Source organism: Cololabis saira, chromosome 20 (genome assembly GCF_033807715.1).
Source record: "Cololabis saira isolate AMF1-May2022 chromosome 20, fColSai1.1, whole genome shotgun sequence".
In the NCBI taxonomy this organism is placed as follows: domain Eukaryota; kingdom Metazoa; phylum Chordata; class Actinopteri; order Beloniformes; family Belonidae; genus Cololabis; species Cololabis saira.
Window position 1 is genome coordinate 12,077,398 of NC_084606.1, and position 20,743 is coordinate 12,098,140.

At 39.2% G+C, this 20,743-nt stretch overlaps 1 protein-coding gene across 5 annotated transcripts in view; it reads left to right on the top strand.

The window, feature by feature from the left end:
- The window catches only part of LOC133420307 (disks large homolog 4-like), a 90,164-nt gene that overhangs the window by 50,154 nt on the left and 19,267 nt on the right, over positions 1–20,743 (top strand). For all 5 annotated transcript variants that reach the window (XM_061709970.1, XM_061709971.1, XM_061709973.1 and 2 more), the window contains 8 exons: positions 3,327–3,463; positions 3,537–3,687; positions 5,035–5,303; positions 10,833–10,935; positions 14,939–15,035; positions 17,490–17,666; positions 19,075–19,112; positions 19,751–19,798. In XM_061709970.1, coding sequence (XP_061565954.1) covers positions 3,327–3,463; positions 3,537–3,687; positions 5,035–5,303; positions 10,833–10,935; positions 14,939–15,035; positions 17,490–17,666; positions 19,075–19,112; positions 19,751–19,798 — 1,020 coding nt within the window. The remainder of the gene's footprint in view (positions 1–3,326; positions 3,464–3,536; positions 3,688–5,034; positions 5,304–10,832; positions 10,936–14,938; positions 15,036–17,489; positions 17,667–19,074; positions 19,113–19,750; positions 19,799–20,743) is intronic.

A 20,743-nucleotide genomic window follows, 5' to 3' on the forward strand; every position in this document is an offset into this window, starting at 1 on the left:
CTTAAAAGGAGCCTCATGCTCCTTTAAAAATAGTGGCGTTAAAAATTAACGTTTAATTAGTTAGATTACCCGTTACTGGGAAAAAATAACTGCGTTAGTAATGCCGCCATTTTTAACGCTGTTATTCCCAACACTGCACATGACACAATCTGTTGATTGGCGGACAGAAAAATTGTCACTGCCAACAACAAAAGCAAGCACGGAACAAACACCAAGGTGCCGTTCAGTCGGTGTTGGAAAGATGAAAGGAAAAGGCCGCCTGTAAACAACAGTGAGGCCTGGTAGTTTCTGGAACCACAAACAAAAGAATTGGCGATAGCGTGATTGAGTGAGCTGGATGGAGCAGTGAGGAATGAAAACGTGTGCAAAGATATATAGTTGTTGGTTGCAGCATCACGTTTGTTGTCATCGTACTAGTATGACTCAACGCTATAGGCATTTGGTCTAAACCCCACATGTCCGGTGGAGGTCCGACTTGCCGTGGAACCGCTCACCTCCATTGGCTCGATCAGTCCAACCCATCCGAAGTGTACCTGGACCGGACCCCTCAGTGGAAACAGGGCTTTGCAGAGGACAGAGTTTATAGTTTTATTTGGATCCTCATTAGCTGCAGCAAAACTGCAGCTATTCTTCCTGGGGTCCGACACAAAATATACAGTACATGACAAAAATTAAAAGAAAACCTAAAGAGGTAGTAAAGAAAAAGAAAAGAAACATAGAAAAGAAAAACGGGGAAAAAAAGGAAATTCTACGACAAAATATACTTTAGATTTCTGTCAAATAAGACCAGTGCTCCTTTTGACACTCACATTAAGGTTACAGTCATTCCGAAACATTTACAGAGTGACTACTGGGATCTTAGAAGAACCTGATAATGATCAAACATGTATCACGATTGTGTCAGGGTGATCATAATGATTATTACGATCATAATGATTATAATCATTATAAGATAAGATAAGATAAGATAACCTTTATTATTCCCTCCATACTAACACAGGAAACTCCTGTGTTAGTAGCAGTACACTTAACATATACACACATATACACACACACACACACACGCATGCGGGGAAGGGGGGTAAAAATTTAAAAAGTAAAAGATATATATAATTAAAAAATATGGACAGTATATACACAATACACAATATACATAATGTAGTCGAGGTATAAAGATAAAAAAATAAGATAAAAGAAAAAAATAGTGCAAAGGAAGAAAAACAGTGCAAAAAAGCAGGTTAACAGAGTGTGAGGTAGACAGATGTTGCATGGATATTGCACATATGATTATTGCACACAGCCATATTGTTGTTATTACATGATATTATTGTCCGTTAGCCACCCTGTAACCACCCTGACCCAACCCTAACCCACAACACAATTAAATTAAATGCAATTTTATTTATATAGCGTTTAATACAACAGAAGTTGTCTCTAGGATCTTTCCAGAGACCCAGAACATGACCCCTGATCAATTATTACATAAACATAACATAACTGGCAGGTAAAAACTCCCCTTTAGGAGGGATGTAAAGATATTGAAAGTGGATATCAGGACAACATTGATATCCGCCACTGGCCTATCCGTTTAAAATTTGCCATGGCAAAAGGGGAAACCTTCTTCTTCTGGTCAGGCAGGCCACCTGCTGCTTTTCCGCGCATGCTGCCACTTTCTGGTGAATTCCAGTACTGCACATTATACTCAGTGCAGCTCCGAAGCGAGAGCCAGAGCTCTTGAGAAAGCGTCCGGGGCTGTAGCCTAAGTAGCTACCCCCTAGATCCACCACTGTATGTACATGTAGGTGGAGTTCTTTAGTAGACTTACTTAATGATTTTTCAGGATCCGATCCCTCATTGAAACACCTCCCTCATGTTGAAGAGGTTCTCCATCTTACTTTTTAGTTTTTTAAATGACACTAGTTTCTCTTTCTATCCCTTTGTGTGTCGACCTATGGAGTGAAATTGTGGAACAGCCTGAGCATGGAGCTAAAACAAAGTCAAAACATATCACAATTTAATTTGATACAAAGAAACATTCTATTCAAAATACAGATGCGAATAAACATGTAGATACTGTATGTACATTTATTAATATATGTAGATATATAGATGTATATTATGGATATAGATATGTTAGATGTAAGTATGAATGTGGATATATTGAGTTGTATTATACGTAGAGTATTTGTGTATCTATATCTCTATTAATATATATTGATTTATAGTTATATGTAGATATGTCGATATATAGATTTATAGTATTTCTTATGTATATAATTGGAGGTAAATATATGAACCAATGTATATGTAGCATATCTACTCTTATCTAGTTATTCAAGTATATTGTTATACCATTTCTGTCTATTGTTCTCTATTATATTGTAGTATTATAGTAAATGAATGATAATGAAATACTATGCATTATAATTAATTCTATTAGTACATACATACATAATAGCACAACTAAATGATGGGCATTTGTTTTGTTTTCGTTTGTTTGCCTGGATTTGTTTGAGTTTGACTATATTTATACAGTATATACATATAATTGAGTATTATATCACTGTATAGAACAGTCATTAAAGTAGATATGGGTGTTTTATAATTAAGCCTGAAATTCATCTTATTATATGTAAGAATGTATGTAAGATTCAGGGATAGGACTTGATAAGGACTTGATATATATATATATATATATATATATATATATATATATATATATATATATATATATATATATATATATATATATATATATATATATATATATATATATATATATATATATATATATATATATATATATAGTCCTGTATATATATATACAGGACTGTCTCAGAAAATTAGAATATTGTGATTTTCTGTAATGCAATTACAAAAACAAAAATGTCATACTGGACATTAAGAAAACTCAAATATCCTATCTCAAAAAATTAGAATATTCTGGGAATCTTAATCTTAAACTGTAAGCCATAATCAGCAATATTAAAATAATAAAAGGCTTGCAATATTTCAGTTGATTTGTAATGAATCCATAATGTATGACATTTTTGTTTTTTTAATTGCATTACAGGAAAAAAAAGAACTTCATCACAATATTCTAATTTTCTGAGACAGTCCTGTGTGTATATATATATATATATATATATATATATATATATATATATATATATATATATATATATACACATTTGTATTCTGTTTCTTTACTTTTTTACTTTTTTGTACTCTTTTTTTTATCATGCATGTTCAAAATCAAATCTTCAAATCAAATCAAATCATTGTGGACGTTTACAGCTCACAGATTGTGTCCTCTCCCGGTACAGGTTTAGGTTTCAGTATAGCAGGCGGTGTGGGGAACCAACACGTTCCTGGAGACAACAGCATCTACGTCACCAAGATCATTGATGGCGGAGCGGCACACCGAGATGGACGGCTACAGATTGGAGACAAGATCCTGGCGGTACGTTACGTCACAGCAGGTTGATGTGATTCCTGCCAGGACTGAGGTCTAACCTGAGCTCTGAACCCGGCAGGTGAACCACATGTCTCTGGAGAACGTCCTGCACGAAGACGCCGTCTCGGCCCTTAAGAACACGGGGGAGGTGGTCTATCTGAAGGTGGCCACACCCACCTCGCAGTACATCAACCAAGTTGATCGATACAGCCCGCCTGACCTCACCAGCTGTATGTTCCCCTGACGCCCAGTTCGCTTCCACCCTGAAGTCTAGCAGCATCTCACCTAGGGTTGCCACCTTTCAGAAATAGAAATAAGGGACGCCCTGATTTCAGCAGCACAGGAGCCAAAAAAAAAGCCCCAAAACTTCTAAACTGAATAAAAATGTGTTTATTTTATAAGAAAAAACGAAATGCTTTGATTTAAAGTTTAAAGTGCTCTAATAGCATTGAACTTGCATGACTGTACAGACAGACAACCATACTAGCAACTGAAATATCCTCCAATGCTACGTATGTCCACATCAGCCCAGATGTAGAATATAGATACAGGTGAAGAATATGGTGTAAAAGTGAATTTATTTCAATAATTCAACTAGAATATGGTGTAAAAGTGAATTTATTTCAATAATTCAACTAGAATATGGTGTAAAAGTGAATTTATTTCAATAATTCAACTAGAATATGGTGTAAAAGTGAATTTATTTCAATAATTCAACTAGAATATGGTGTAAAAGTGAATTTATTTCAATAATTCAACTAGAATATGGTGTAAAAGTGAATTTATTTCAATAATTCAACTAGAATATGGTGTAAAAGTTAATTTATTTCAATAATTCAACTAGAATATGGTGTAAAAGTTAACTTATTTCAATAATTCAACTAGAATATGGTGTAAAAGTTAACTTATTTCAATAATTCAACTAGAATATGGTGTAAAAGTTAATTTATTTCAATAATTCAACTAGAATATGGTGTAAAAGTGAATTTATTTCAATAATTCAACTAGAATATGGTGTAAAAGTTAATTTATTTCAATAATTCAACTAGAATATGGTGTAAAAGTTAACTTATTTCAATAATTCAACTAGAATATGGTGTAAAAGTTAACTTATTTCAATAATTCAACTAGAATATGGTGTAAAAGTTAACTTATTTCAATAATTCAACTAGAATATGGTGTAAAAGTTAACTTATTTCAATAATTCAACTAGAATATGGTGTAAAAGTTAATTTATTTCAATAATTCAACTAGAATATGGTGTAAAAGTTAATTTATTTCAATAATTCAACTAGAATATGGTGTAAAAGTTCATTTATTTCAATAATTCAACTAGAATATGGTGTAAAGGTTAATTTATTTCAATAATTCAACTAGAATATGGTGTAAAGGTTCATTTATTTCAATAATTCAACTAGAATATGGTGTAAAAGTTCATGAAAATACGGTACAAATTGTGTCCCGTATTAGTTCAATACGGGACGCAACATTTTTTTCTCAAATAAAGGACAATTCCGTATTTTACGGGACAGGTGGCAACCCTAATCTCACCATCTCTCTATTTACTGTCCCGGCAGCCTACATGGAACCGGACTACATGTGTGATTACCCACAAGTCCTTCCTCCTCCGTCACCACGGCGGTACTCCCCCATCCCCCGTGGCATGATGGGAGAGGACGAATACTCCCGGGAGCCCCGGAGAGTCTGCATTCAGCGCGGGTCCAGCGGTCTGGGCTTCAACATTGTCGGTGGGGAGGACGGGGAAGGGATCTTCATCTCCTTCATCCTCGCAGGGGGACCAGCAGACCTGAGCGGAGACCTCCGTAAGGGAGACCAGATCATCAGTGTGAGTGGCCAGAATACATCCTTCCTACAGCGAGGCTGGTTCTGCTTTAGAAGCCTGGAGTGATGGTTCAGAAAAAGTTCCTACCTTAGAACCAGTACTCGAGTTGAGGGGGGATGAGGGGGGATGAGGGGGGATGGCATCCCCCCTGAAATAAAAACAGTCAAAATCATCCCCCCTGTAAAACTCCCATCCCTCCTTTCCATCCCTTATGTCATTTCATCAATAAATGTGGTTTTACTGCTATTTAACGTTTAGAGTCATCACCAGAAAAATAACACCAGAAAAATAACTTATTTGACAATTTTCACCTGTTTCAAGTAAAATTTCACTTGAAATAAGTAGAAAAATCTGCCAGTGGGACAAGATTTATCTTCTCATTACAAGCAAAAAAATCTTGTTCCACTGGCAGATTTTTCTACTTATTTCAAGTGAAAATCTACTTGAAACAGGTGAAAATTGTAGTTTTTTCCAGTGACGAGTCTTGTTTTAAGTGTAATGACATTTTTTTTACTAAAATGAGACATTTTAACTAGAAATAAGACAAATATTCTTGTTAAGATTTTGAGTTTTTGCAGTGATCCTTTTTACTTATCCTGTGAAGGACAGAGTCATATTGATAAGTTCAGAAAACTGTTTTTTATTGTTGTGTTTTGATGTATTTGATGTAAGCCTAGTGGATATTTAAAGCTTACAGAAGGCTGCATTTAACTGCTGCTATGTCATTCCTGCAGTATTTCTGCAGGTGTTTTGGTCACTGCTATTATTTGTGATATATATTTTATTATTTATAATCAGCACAAATTATCTGTCCCCATATGATAAAATCCACCATCCCCCCTGATTTTATTTTACAACTCGAGTACTGCTTAGAACCAGTTCTTCAATTTTCAACAGGAAACTTTGGAGAAAAGTTTGGCTCAAAATCAAGAAAACTGGAGCTACTCCAGCCTCAAAACACTACTGGACTAGACACCAGAACCAGTTTTCAGCTCAGGCTCCAAAAGTTATTTCATTCAATTCTCCTAAAAAACAACTTCAGATTTAGTCCCTAAATCATTCACTGACAGCTTCTGTCAGCATAACATACAACATGAGCTCAGGTTTCCCATTAAGAAACAGAACAAAACAAAAAGCAGCTTACAAGAAGCAGATTTCCCTCCGCAGGGGTCCAGGGTAGATTTATGGCATCTTGGTGAACGTCTTCATTACCAGAAACCCACAAAGAGGATTTCAGGAACAACTTTTTTTCTTTTTTTTTTCTTACATACAGTACAGACCAAAAGTTTGGACACACTTCTCCATTTGTGTGATGAGAAGGTGTGGCCAAACTTTTGGTCTGTACTGTATCAGGACTGTCTCAGAAAATGTGAATCTTGTGATTTTCTGTAATACAAACAAAAATGTCATACATTCTGGATTCATTACAAATCAACTGAAATATTGCAAGCCTTTTATTATTTTAATATTGCTGATCATGGTTTACAGCTTAAGAAAACTCAAATATCCTATCTCAAAAAATTTGAATATTCAGGGAATCTTAATCTTAAAGGAGCTTGAGGCTCCTTTTAAGAAATGAGACTCTCTAGCGCCACCCTTCACCACGACGGCCGTCAGGGGTACTGCAGCCAACAGTGAAGCCGGCACGGGAGAACGGGGAGAACGCACATGCAGCGTCATGTGACGTCACATCCGCAGCCCAGCGCGGGAAATTCGGGACCGAATTGCAGCACATTTTGCAGAACACAGCCTGTTCAAGGCAAAGGAGAGATACACTAGACCAGTGCTTCTCAATCCTGGTCCTCGAGTACCACTGTCCTGCATGTTTTAGATGTTTCCCTGCACCAACACACCTGATTCTAATTAAAGGTCCTAATTAGCTTGTCACCAAGGTCTGCACAGTTCTGTTGATGACACAGGTACTTGTATCACGGTGTACTGAAGCAGGGTAGCATCTAAAACATGCAGGACAGTGGTACTCGAGGACCAGGATTGAGAAACACTGCATTAGAGGGCTCATTCTTTTGGGTTTGGAACGCTTCATCTGACATTATTACTAAAAAACTTAAAATGTATACAGATTTTTTTCATAAATCTTGCCACAATCCGGCCTCAAGCTCCTTTAAACTGTAAGTCATAATCAGCAATATTAAAATATTAAAAGGCTTGCAATATTTCAGTTGATTTGTAATGAATCCAGAATGTATGACATTTTTGTTGTTTTTTAATTGCATAACAGAAAATAAAGAACTTTATCACAATATTCTAATTTTCTGAGACAGTCCTGTATATGAGGGGGATTATAAGGAGGGGGGCATCAGCTGCAAATCTGAAACAAGAAAAAACAAAAAACCACCCCTGGAGGCCCGGCACAGCCCAGCAGCACCCACGTTCCCCACAGGCCACACCAGGTCCACCAATCCCAGGCCAGGGTCACGCCGCACCCTAGGAGTGCCCCCCCCTGCTGTCAGAGCAGCCCAAGGCAGCAATGGCCCCCCAGTTCAGGCAGAGGCCAGCCCCCCGATGCGGAAGCTCCAGGCCCACACCGGAATGGTCCAGAGAACCGCTCAGGCAAGCGGCCGCCACGCAGGCCATTCCCAACCACCCCACCCGCTGCCATGAGGTAACACCCCCCTATAGACCCACAAAGTCCCCACCAGGCCAGGGACAGAGCTCCAGCGTGACGACCCACACACCCCCCACTACCCGCCCCCAAGGGCCACTAGAAGCCCGTATCCCAGGGACCCAAGTCAACCCCCAGTCCCTAGAGCTGCAGGATCACCACCTACTCAGCGCGACTCGACTTGCCTTGCCCTCGTTTCTTTTTTTTTTTAGACACCCAGATCAGAAGTGTGCGGGTTGGGGCGAAGCTGCTGTGACGTATTTGATTGTGTGATCTAAACGGAGAAGACAACAACATTAAAGATGTAGAACCTGGAGGAGATGATAGATGTGCTGCTGGGTCTTTGGCTTGTGTTCGATACCAAGTTAAAAATGAGAGTGACAGAAGCTTCAAGCGGCAACGCTTTTTTTTTGTTTGTTTGTCTCGGCGCTGTTGAAAAGTCAGCTGGAACCACGAGCAGCTATGAAGTGACAGAGCTCCTGGTAGATCTGGTCGTTCCTTATCGCCCGTCTAGATCCCTTTTAAATTCTCTCCTCAGCACCAGGTTTATGAACATCTGCACCTCAGAGTTGGATCAGAAACAGATATTTTAATTTTTTTTTTATTTAACCTTTATTTAACCAGGAGAAAGTCTCGTTGAGATTAATAATCTCTTTTACAAGAGAGTCCTGGCCAAGACAGGCAGCAACATGGTTACAAAAACAAATAACATAAGAACAATTTATAACAATTAAAACAGTTTTAACAAAACAGTAAACAGATCGCAAAAATAGTCAAAATCAACAACAATCAAAGCACCTACAGCTAAATGTACTTGGACTTCTTTCAGGAGAACTTTAAAAGCATCAAGTGAGACCAGATCTCTTAATTTTAAAATTTTCTGCAACTCATTCCATGCATAAGGAGCAGCATAGCTGAAGGCCCTACTACCTAGTTTAGTGCGGACCCTAGGTACAGACAATACAAATAAGTCCTGGGAGCGAAGATTATGACTCCCAGTGCTTTTTTGAAAAACATAATTTCCTAAATAGAGTGGAAGTAGGCCAAGAATGGCCTTATAAACAAAGACATGCCAATGATAGAGTCTATGGGTGGACAGAGCAGACCATCCGACCCGAGTGTACAAAGAGCAGTGGTGAGTACGAGATCTAAAATTTGTTATAAATCTCAATGCTCCATGATAGACAGTATCCAATGAGTGAAGACATAGAGCAGATGCATGCATGTATAGGACATCGCCGTAGTCAAGCACAGACATAAAAGTGGTGGCAACAAGTCTCTTTTTGGCTTCGAAGGAAAAGCAAGCCTTATTTCTAAAATAAAAACCCAATTTTAGTTTCAACTTTTTTACAAGATGCTGAATATGAGGCTTAAATGAGAGCGAATCATCAATTATGAATCCAAGATACTTAAATTGCGATACAGATTCAATCTCAGAACCCTGAAAAGTAGTGATGGACGGGAGATTCACTGGCTTGGATTTTGCATTAGAAAACGTCATGAGTTTTGTTTTGTCAGCATTTAAAAGAAGCTTCAACTCAAACAGGGTACATTGCACAGTATTAAAAGCTTTTGCACTGCCATTGCTTGTCGAATAAAATTAAGAAGCCACGAGTCGCTCTTTTGTTGATTTCCGCCTCCTGATTCAGACGTCTGACTCCAAACCCCCGACCAATCGGTGGCCTGTAGTGTGATGACGTCAGATACAGCCGACTCAGCCACTTAGGACCTCGGCAGAGTAGTTACAGAAAAATGATCACCTCGGCACGCTTCCACCTGTCTCAATCCCTAGTTGAAAAGCGCAAAACCGGGGCGTGGCGAGTCAAGTCGCGCTGAGTAGGTACTAGGGTAAAAGTGCCATAACAGAAGATTCCTAAATTGATTAATACATAGATTGGACTTTTGTTTCCAGTTCATAAGAATGCTTTTCTTTGCGATACACAAGGCAGTGAGAACCAAGTGAGCCAAGTTAGGTTCCATGTGGATGTGGTCAGTACTCGAGTTGTAAAAAAGAATCAGGGGGGATGGTGGATTTTATCATATGGGGACAGATAATTTGTGCTGATTACAAATAATATAATATATAACAAATAGCAGTGACCAAAACACCTGCAGAAATACTGCAGGAATGACATAGCAGCAGTTAAATGCAGCCTTCTGTAAGCTTTAAATATCCACTGGGCTTACATCAAATACATCAAAACACAACAATAAAAAACACTTTTCTGAACTTATCAATATGCCTCTGTCCTTCACAGGATAAGTAAAATGGATCACTGCAAAAACTCAAAATCTTAACAAGAATATTTGTCTTATTTCTAGTTAAAATGTCTCATTTTAGTAAAAAAAATCTCATTACACTTAAAACAAGACTCATCACTGGAAAAAACAACAATTTTCACCTGTTTCAAGTAGATTTTCACTTAAAATAAGTAGAAAAATCTGCCAGGGGAACAATATTTTTTTTGCTTGTAATGAGAAGATAAATCTTGTCCCACTGGCAGATTTTTCTACTTATTTCAAGTGAAAATTTACTTGAAACAGGTGAAAATTGTCAAATAAGTTATTTTTCTGGTGATGACTCTAAATGTTGAAATAGCAGTAAAACCACATTCATTGATGAAATGACATAAGGGATGGAAAGGGGGGATGGTAGTTTTACTGATCTCATCCCCCTTCAACTCGAGTACTGAGTGAGAACCAAGTGAGCCAAGTTAGGTTCCATGTGGATGTGGTTCAAGATTGAACCAGAACCAGAACCACTTCAAGGAAGACCAGTTACCCAGACGGGTCTTTGACCAGCAGATGGCAGCAGAGACTGAAACCCGGTCATCTGAGATCATCCTGCTGGTCAGACAGCAGCGCTGACCGCGGATGATGTTCATGCGTCTGTGTGTTTGTGTGTGCAGGTGAACGGTGTGGACCTCAGGTACGCCACACACGAACAGGCCGCAGCAGCGCTGAAGAACGCCGGACAGACTGTTACCATAGTAGCACAGTACAGGCCCGAGGGTGAGAACACGCTCCACTAACACACCGTTAACTAGGTCACCACGTTAGTGATGTTGAGGAGGTGTCAGGTTTTTAGTTCTGCTCACAGAACCACGTCGTTTCACTGCATCTTCATCTTTAAGGCTGAAGTCAGTCTGCATCATGGGAATCAGTAGAAACGAGGTGAAGGCACTGGTGAAGATTTAGGGCTTAGGTTCCATGGACACAACCAAAAGGCTTTATAGTTAATTTGGTTCCTAAAGAACGAGGTTAATCTCCATTAAAGCAGCACTATGTAACTTTTCCACCTTAATATCATATTTCCAGAGTCATTGTGATGGTACATCAACTTCCAACAGGTTTAATGAACCTCTGTCATGGTCTGAGGGGTCTGTATCGCCTTCACTGGCACTATGTAACTTTGAGGAGCATGGTAGGAACTAGGGCTGTTCGATTAATCGATTTTAAATCGTAATCGCGATTATGTAATTAGAACGATGTTAAAACGTGAAAATCGTAAAATCGATTTTTCACCTTTTTTTTTTTCTTTTTTTTTTTTACCTTGTCTGCACACATATTAATGATTGATACCATATTAATGATTGATGGAAATACCTCTCAATACCTGCGACAAGTGCCCCATTGGAGAGGCTCTTTAGTGTAGGAGGGGGCGTTGTAACATGCCACCGGGCATCCCTCAAGCCAGATGCGGTAGACCGGCTCGTGTTCCTTGCAAAAAACTTGCAAATGTGAACAGCAAATGTAATGACTGACATTACACACCTCTACCTCCTTCATGGGTTGCATTATTATTTAGCATGCAAAGACCCAGTTTAGTTTAATTAGAAAATGTCTTGTTTTATTTAATTGGAAATATAACTTACTGTATGTTTGCAAGTGCTGATTTGCTGATTTTTTTTTTTCCAGAGATAAAACTTTATATTTTATTATATTTAAAAAAAAACTTTTTTTCAACTTATTTTACAGAGTTTTGCACTTTATTCATTCATTTTTGGTTCAATAAGAGCAAAGTTTACACTTAAAGCCCAATGGGGCAAATGTTCAATAAAAAAACAGCATATTTGAAATAATTTCTTTACCTTTTGTCAATTCACAAAATAATCGTAATCGTAATCGAAAATCGGATTTTGAGAGAAAAAAATCGAGATTTTATTTTTGGGCAAAATCGAACAGCCCTAGTAGGAACCCTGCCACACTAAAAAACTACACATTTTTACGGCTTTGACTGCTTTACGGCGTACGTCACTTCCCCCTCCTTCCCGATTCGTAGTCGAGACGAAAATGGGCGGGGCGTGGAGCGCAGAGCTCAGCAGAAGCTGGTGTTGAGCTAAACGCGGAGCGCCAAAAGCATGGCCAAAGCAGCGAAAAATTAGAAGATAATAAAAGTTTTATCGGAGGAGGCGAAAAAAAGAAAGAGGGAGAGTAACAAGCTAAATGCCCGGACAAGAATAAACATTGGCCCGGTGTCGTGCCAAAAAGTGATTGCGTGCCAGAATCTGATTTGTGGCCCGTTGAGCGATAGCGTTTAAACGTCAGATTTTCAGATTATGAAGCTCAAGAATGAGAGCAAGTCATATTTAGGCAGAAACAACTTTTCATTAACTGTATTTGGCCTTCAATCATTTTTTGGCAGGTGAAAATGCCTATTTTGTGTTGTAAAAGAGTTAAAAGCAATCCTGTGAGCTCTAGTGTTTATATTATGAAGCTCAAGAATGAGATCAAATCATATTTAGGTAGAAACAACCTTTCATTAACTGTATTTGGCCTTCAATCAATTTTTAGCAGGTAAAAAGACGCATTTTCAGGGGAGAAATCAGATTCTGGCAGGCAATCACTTTTTGGAACGACACCGGCGTTCACTCGCTGGCGTGAGCTGAAAGACGAGGAAGGATGTCCGACCGATGGGGATTTATGGGGATAAAACAAGACACAGAATTGTTATGATACAAATGTAAATGTAGACCTCTATGTTCAATAAGAATAAAAATTAGAATGTTTTCACATTCGTCTTGGGTTTTGGTAATTCTAAAATTACTGGCAATATCAACAACAGACACAGAATAATAATAATAGTGATCATAAAATTGTGTAATTGGCAATGAGGAAGCTTTATAAAATAATAATACAATTGAATAGAATTACAGCACTAGAGGAAAGAATGCAATGCAAAGAAAATGTATAGAACATTTCTAGTATTTTTCCTGAGAACTGTAAAATTGTGCAGGGCTGATCTGCAAAACATTCAGTTATTCACAGGTTATAAAGTATATTTTTTATTTTGTCAGTAAGTATGTTGGACTACTAATTTATGACGAAGTCCCTCTAAAAAACGTGACAGGAAAAAGGTGCCGTAGAACAAAACCAGAGCGCATTATCAAATGCACGCGACGGGGACGAGAGTTTTCCGGCAGTACGCGCTGGTGCTCATGGGAAATGTAGTGTTCTTTCTGGTAAAGCACTACCGCTTTTGTCCAGAGGAGCCACCAAACTCAACAAAAGCTGAAAGTTACATTGTGCTGCTTTAACTAAATTAAAGTTGTTGATGTTTTTACCAACATCTTTAATTGAAAAAGGAGAAAAGTCTGATTAGTCAGAAGTGTTTCTGCTGGGACTTCAGCTGATAGCAGTCTCTTCTGGTAACTACGTTGTCTCGTGTCTCTGAGGGATCTCAGTTCCTTCTCCCATGGTTTTGGGCCATGGATGCTGTCCTTCAGCTTCAACAGGACTGGGAGACTCCTATGGAGCCAAATCAAGGCCAAAAGTTTTGCTAACTTGAAAATAAAATTTGAACCTGAAAATTCTTTTTTACAGTTTCAATTTTATTTTTTTCAGTATCAGATCTTTTTTTCAGTTTCAAATCTTTTTATTTCAGTTTCAAATCTTTTTTTCAGTTTCAAATCTTTTTTTTTCACTTTCACATCTTTTTTTTCAGTTTCACTTCTTTTTTTTCAGTTTCAATTTTTTTTTTCAGGTTCAGACTTTTGGCCCCGATCTGGCGTGGGGGGCGTGGCATCAACTGAGAGGGGCGTGGCATCATGAGTGACAGCATAACAGAGAAGGCGGGGGACGTTCCTCAGTCATGTTGCCTTCAGGAAACGTAGTCAGTTGATGCCACGCCCCCCACGCCAGATCGGGGCCAAAAGTCTGAACCTGAAAAAAAAATTTGAAACTGAAAAAAAAAGATTTGAAACTGAAAAAAAAAGACGTGAAACTGAAAAAAAAAGATTTGAAACTGAAAAAAAGATTTGAAACTGAAATAAAAAGATTTGAAACTGAAAAAAAGATTTGAAACTGAAATAAAAAGATTTGAAACTGAAAAAAAGATCTGATACTGAAAAAAATAAAATTGAAACTGTAAAAAAGAATTTTCAGGTTCAAATTTTATTTTCAAATTAGCAAAACTTTTGGCCTTGATTTGGCTCCATAGACTCCAGGATCTTGTTTTCGGTGTTATTTTCAGATGGAGGCAGATGTAAGTTTTTTGGTATTGTTTTGTTAGAAGACCCAGCAGAGACCTGAAGCAGGACTGATAGCGGGTTTCTTTTAATCATTAATCATGACATGATGAACATAATCTTCTTTTTCATGAATGTGTGTACTTGAACACCCAGTCCAGAAGAAGCTGGTGCAGCAGCAACCATCTCTGCAGACATCCAGGGCTTCTTGATCTCTCCCAGTCAGAGCTTAAGTGTTTTCCATGTTCAAGAACTCCTGCCCTGTGGAGTTAAACCAGTGAATGTTGTGATATTCGTGTTCCTGATGGAGGAACCTGACATGAAAGCAGGAACAAGGTTTCTTGTAACAGCTACTGTAGAGCAGGAGATCTGTGCACACATTAGAGTCCTGAAGAAACTAAATTGTCTTCACAAATCCCTGTGCGTCTGTGTGTGTGTGTGTGTGTGTGTGTGTGTGTGTGTGTGTGTGTGTGTGTGTGTGTGTGTGTGTGTGTGTGTGTGTGTGTGTGTGTGTGTGTGTGCACGTCTGCATGCATGTGGGTGTACAGAGTACAGCCGCTTTGAAGCTAAGATCCACGATCTGCGGGAGCAGATGATGAACAGCTCGTCTGGCAGTCTGAGGGCCACCCGAACCTTCTACGTCAGGTAACCTGCGCTGCAAATGCAAATAAAATCCGGAAAAAGAAACATAAAATAAAAACCTTCATATTTGTTCTACTCAAGATCCAGTTTCACATTTCAAACCTGAAAGTAATTCTAAACATTTGGGACAGTACAGCTTTTACAACTTAGCAATATTGTCTTTCCTTCTCACAAAGAAAAGAAGGGGAATTTACCAGATAGTTTATGTTTTACTTGTTTGATGACAACAGCGACGTGTATCAGATAATCCTTCACAGTAACCAGCAGGTGTCCAGCGTGCGCTACACGGTAGAGACAGTACATGATGAGTAGCTCAGATCTCTCCACGGCGTTCTAGATGACAAGAGGACTTCACAGCCCACCATGTCAAGAACCTAGGGCTGTTCGATTTTGCCCAAAAATAAAATCTCGATTTTTTTCTCTCAAAATCTGATTTTCTATTACGATTACGATTATTTTGTGAATTGACAAAAGGCAAAGAAATTATTTCAAATATGCTGTTTTTTTATTGAACATTTGCCCCAAAATGAATGAATAAAGTGCAAAACTCTGTAAAATAAGTTGAAAAAAAGTTTTAAAAAATATAATAAAATATAAAGTTTTATCTCTGAAAAAAAATCAGCAAATCAGCACTTGCAAACATACAGTAAGTTATATTTCCAATTAAAAAAAATAAAATAAAAAAAAAAAAAGTGAAAAATCGATTCTACGAGTTTCACGTTTTAACATCGTTCTAATTACATAATTGCGATTACAATTTAAAATCGATTAATCGAACAGCCCTACAAGAACCATTTTGTCTTGTCTGAGAACGCAGCAGCTGTTACTTCAAAAACACATGTGGAATACTGATTCATCAGACCCCAGATCCTAGAAGGGCCATTAGTGGATTCATCTCTGTTACCCCTTTTCCACCAAACCGGTTCCAGGGCTGGTTCTGGTTCACAACTCGTTCAACTTGCGAACCAGCTGAGAACCAGTTTGTTTTTTCATAGCTCGGGTGTTAAGAGGAGCCACGTTATTAGATCACTGCAAATGTCAGTTATGTCGCTGCGTTTGGATTGGCACGAAAATTGAAGCGACAACATCGTATTTGCTCTCCTCCTCAGACCACTGCTGCTTTGCTGCATCCAGATTCATTGTTATTTGAAAATGTTGCCGTCTCCCAGTCTTGCTTTTGCCGTTGGTTTTAAGAACTGCGCCCCCTCCACTTATGTAAGCGGTTTGTTCCTCTAGCCCAGCAAAGAGTTGGTGCTACCTTGGAACTGTTTTTTTTTTTCTGGCCCGGAGCCAGTTCTTTGTCAGTGGGAACAGAAAGCACGGCTCCAAACTCAGCACTGGCCCAGAACCAGAACAGAACCAGCCCTGGAACCAGTTTGGTGGAAAAGGGGTATGTATGGTAGTGTTGACATAGGTTGCCATGGTAACCCTTGTGCATGTGGCTCCATCAGATGATCAGATGAATGACGGTTCTTGATGAAGCACCGTCTGAAGGATCAGAGATCACAGGTGTCTATGTTAGACCTTGTCTTTTCTCCAGATTCCTGGAATATTTCATGATTTTCTGAAATGTAAAAAGGAGAAATATGGAGATCTCATCCAGACCTTCTTTGAGGAATGTTGTTGTAAATGTATCTATGATTTCCTCACACACTGAATTATTGTTTTTAAAGGTTTCTGTGGCACTAGTGGCCTTTATTGAGAAAGTAGGTGGACAGGAAACGGGGGGGGGGGGCATTGCAGTACAGAGCGACAGGTCGGGACTCGTACCTGCGCTGCCTGCACAAGGACTACAGTCTCTACAAATGGCGCCCACTCAACTCACTGAACTATCCAGGGCTCACACATTGAATTTAAAACTGCATTCTTAATCCAAAAAGAGGAAATTATATTGTTGCAGCTTAGAATTCTTAGAAAAATATGAGAGAGTAAAAATTAAAATATAATATCAGCTGCTTAAAAGTGGTGTAGCAAAGAGAGAAGCACTCTGAGACCTCTAGACATCTCTACGATTTCTTCGGGGCGTTGTTTTTGTGATCCCACCCCGTCAAAGAAGACATCCTTGATCTCTTCTCTATAACTTATTTGGGTTAATCAGTTTACTTACTGGTTTTTGGAAATTTCAGCCAGTTGTTTCCACGTGTAAGCAACTTTCCGTCGTCATGGCAGCTAATCAGAACAAACATAAAAAGCAATTTACCACAGAAGTCCATGAAGCAGATCAACATCCAGAGCAGCAGAGAAAATCATCCAAAAGCCTCAGGAGAAAATCTGAAGACGAATCAAAGACAGAAACAATTTGACGAATCAACCACATCAGGCTGCCACTAGAGCGCTGAATGTACTGTATATTTGGCCAATTGTCCATCAAGAGATGCAGTTATGTGTCATGTGAAAGCTAAAAATCCTCCTGAGGGTCATTTTGGATAACGTTGAATGGGCTGTGGTGGTTTTCAGGGCGCTGTTCGACTATGATAAGCAGTGGGACTGTGGCGTCCTGTCTCAAGCTCTGGACTTCAACTTCGGGGAGGTTCTCCATGTGATTGACAGCGCTGATGATGAGTGGTGGCAAGCCAGACGAATCAACCAGCAGGGAGAGCTGGAGGAGCTGGGATACATCCCATCCAAACACAGGTCTGCATGTAGACACGTACCATAGGTCTACTTGAAACACAGGTCTACATGTAACACAGGTCTACATGTAACACAAGTCTACGTTGTAACACAGGTCTACGTGTAACACAGGTCTACGTTGTAACACAGCTCTACATGTAACCCAAGTCTACATGTAACACAGGTCTACACGTAACACAAGTCTACATGTAACACAGCTCTACATGTAACCCAAGTCTACATGTAACACAGGTCTACGTGTAACACAAATCTACATGTAACACAGGTCTACATGTAACACAGGTCTACGTTGTAACACAGCTCTACATGTAACCCAAGTCTACATGTAACACAGGTCTACACGTAACACAAGTCTACATGTAACACAGCTCTACATGTAACCCAAGTCTACATGTAACACAGGTCTACGTGTAACACAAATCTACATGTAACACAGGTCTACATGTAACACGGGTCTACATGTAACGCAAGTCTACAAGTAACACAGGTCTACATCTAACAAATGTCTACATGTACCACAAGTCTACGTGTAACAAAGGTCTACATGTAACACAGGTCTACATGTAACTCAAGTCTACGTGTAACACAAATCTACGTGTAACACAGGTCTACTTGAAACACAAGTCTACGTGTAACACAAATCTACGTGTAACACAGGTCTACATGTAACACAGGTCTACATGTAACACAGGTCTACATGTAACACAAGTCTACATGTAATACACGTCTACATGTAACACAGGTCTACATGTAACACAGGTCTACATGTAACACAGCTCTACATGTAACCCAAGTCTACATGTAACACAGGTCTACGTGTAACACAGGTCTATGTGTAACACAGGTCTACATGTAACACAGGTCTATGTGTAACACAGGTCTATGTGTAACACAGGTCTATGTGTAACACAGGTCTACATGTAACACAGGTCTATGTGTAACACAGGTCTATGTGTAACACAGGTCTACATGTAACACAGGTCTACATGTAACACAGGTCTACATGTAACACAGGTCTATGTGTAACACAGGTCTACATGTAACACAGGTATATGTGTAACACAGGTCTACATGTAACACAGGTCTACATGTAACACAGGTCTATGTGTAACACAGGTCTACATGTAACACAGGTCTATGTGTAACACAGGTCTACATGTAACACAGGTCTACATGTAACACAGGTCTACATGTAACACAGGTCTACATGTAACACAAGTCTACATGTAACACAAGTCTACGTGTAACACATGTCTAAGTTGTAACACAGGTCTACATGTAACCCAAGTCTATATGTAACACAGGTCTGCATGTACACCTGTAACACAGATAACAGGTGTACATGTACATATTTGAAGTATTGTTGATGTAACTGTGTCATAGTGAAGACAAACTGTTTGTGTTTCAGAGTGGAGAGGAAGGAGTGGTCACGGATGAAGAGTAAAGGTAACACCACATATCTTACCACCAGTACATTTGTTTTAAACACAAAAGAACATGTTACCAAATATCAGATGTTGAGACATTTCAGCAAATCATGGAGAATAGAACTGAATTGTGAAGTTGATGGAAGCAGCAAGCCTTGTAAAAGTTGGTTCAGGGTGATGCTTAGTGATGTGGTTCATCAGTTCTTCTTCTAACAACAGTCTGGGTTTAAGGAGACCAGCTGATGAGGTTCTGGTTGAGGAATGTTGTCTGATATAGGATTGGAGCTGCTTAGGAGTTCTGGATCTTTGTCCTGTTTCATGATGCTCCAACATTCCAGCACCGCTCTATTGGCAGCAGCATCAAGCAAGGGCTGCATCTGTCTTTGGGTGAATTGTTTAATAGAGCGTTATACATGCTGATACGGAGCTCAGAGGTTCTGAAGACCGGTTCTATGACACATTTCACCACACTTTGATCAGTGGGTCGTTCCATCATCATCTGTTCATTTATTTCAGATGTTGGTCATTCCAACACGTAGGGATGTTTGACAAGTTTTTAAGAAGGACTGAAAAGTGGGTTTTTTGTCAGCTTGTATCCAAACATCAAGTTGATCTTTATGGAGATGAACGTTTAACCTGCATTTTGTTGTCTTCCAGGTAGAGAAGGCTTCGTACACAGCTACGAGCTCGTCACTCAGATTGAAGGTCAGTGTTGACTTCAGCCTTCTTTGTCCAGTAAAATCAGATTTTCTTTTTTACAATTTTACTGAGAGATGACATTTCATTAGATAATAAATTAATAATTAAATTTGGGTGGCACAGTGGCGCAGCTGGTAGTGCAACTGTCTCACAGCAAGAATGTGCTGGGTTCAATTCCCGCCGGGGACGCTGTGGGTGCTGAAGTGCGTGTTAAGTTCCCCCAAAACGGGCCGATTGGTGGCGCAGTGGGTTAAGCGGCGGCTCATATACTGAGGCTACAGTCCTCCTGCAGCGGTCGCGGGTTCGAATCCAGCCCGCGCACCTTTGCTGCGTGTCTTCCCCATTCTCTCTCTACCCCTTTCCAGTCTGCATCTCAATAAAAGGGCCACGAGAGCCCAAAAAATTCTTAATAAAAAGGGCCTTTCTGTAATAACATGATCCACGTGCTACGTCCAGCCGGAGAAGCCCCACCCTGTCCGGTGAAAAGAAGCAGCCTGCTCACTCCTCAAGTAAGGAGGAGGCCTGAGCTCAGTTTGGCCCTCCTGGGGTTGGTAGAGGGTGAGCAATGCCCAGGACTGACTTAGGTAGGAGCACTGGGTAATAAAATGGGTAAAAAAAATTGGGCATGAAAAAAAAGAAAAATTAAAAATCAACACAAGGAAAAAATTAAATTAAAGTTATTTGCTTTTAATAGTTTTGAAAAAGGGAGAAAATCCTCCATTATTCTTCAGGTTGTATGTATCAGGGCATAAAAAACATTTTCAGGTTCCTTCCAGTTTCAAAATGGCGTTCATCGGATGAAGAACACATAATATATTATCCTCCAAGATCCAGCATCTTGTAGCTCCACCTTCAGCAGCAGGAACTTTTAGTAGATGTTCACTGGGTTAGTTTTCCTTGGTACTTTTGCGTTTTGTCCTTAAACATAAATCCTTTGAACCGATCTTCTTT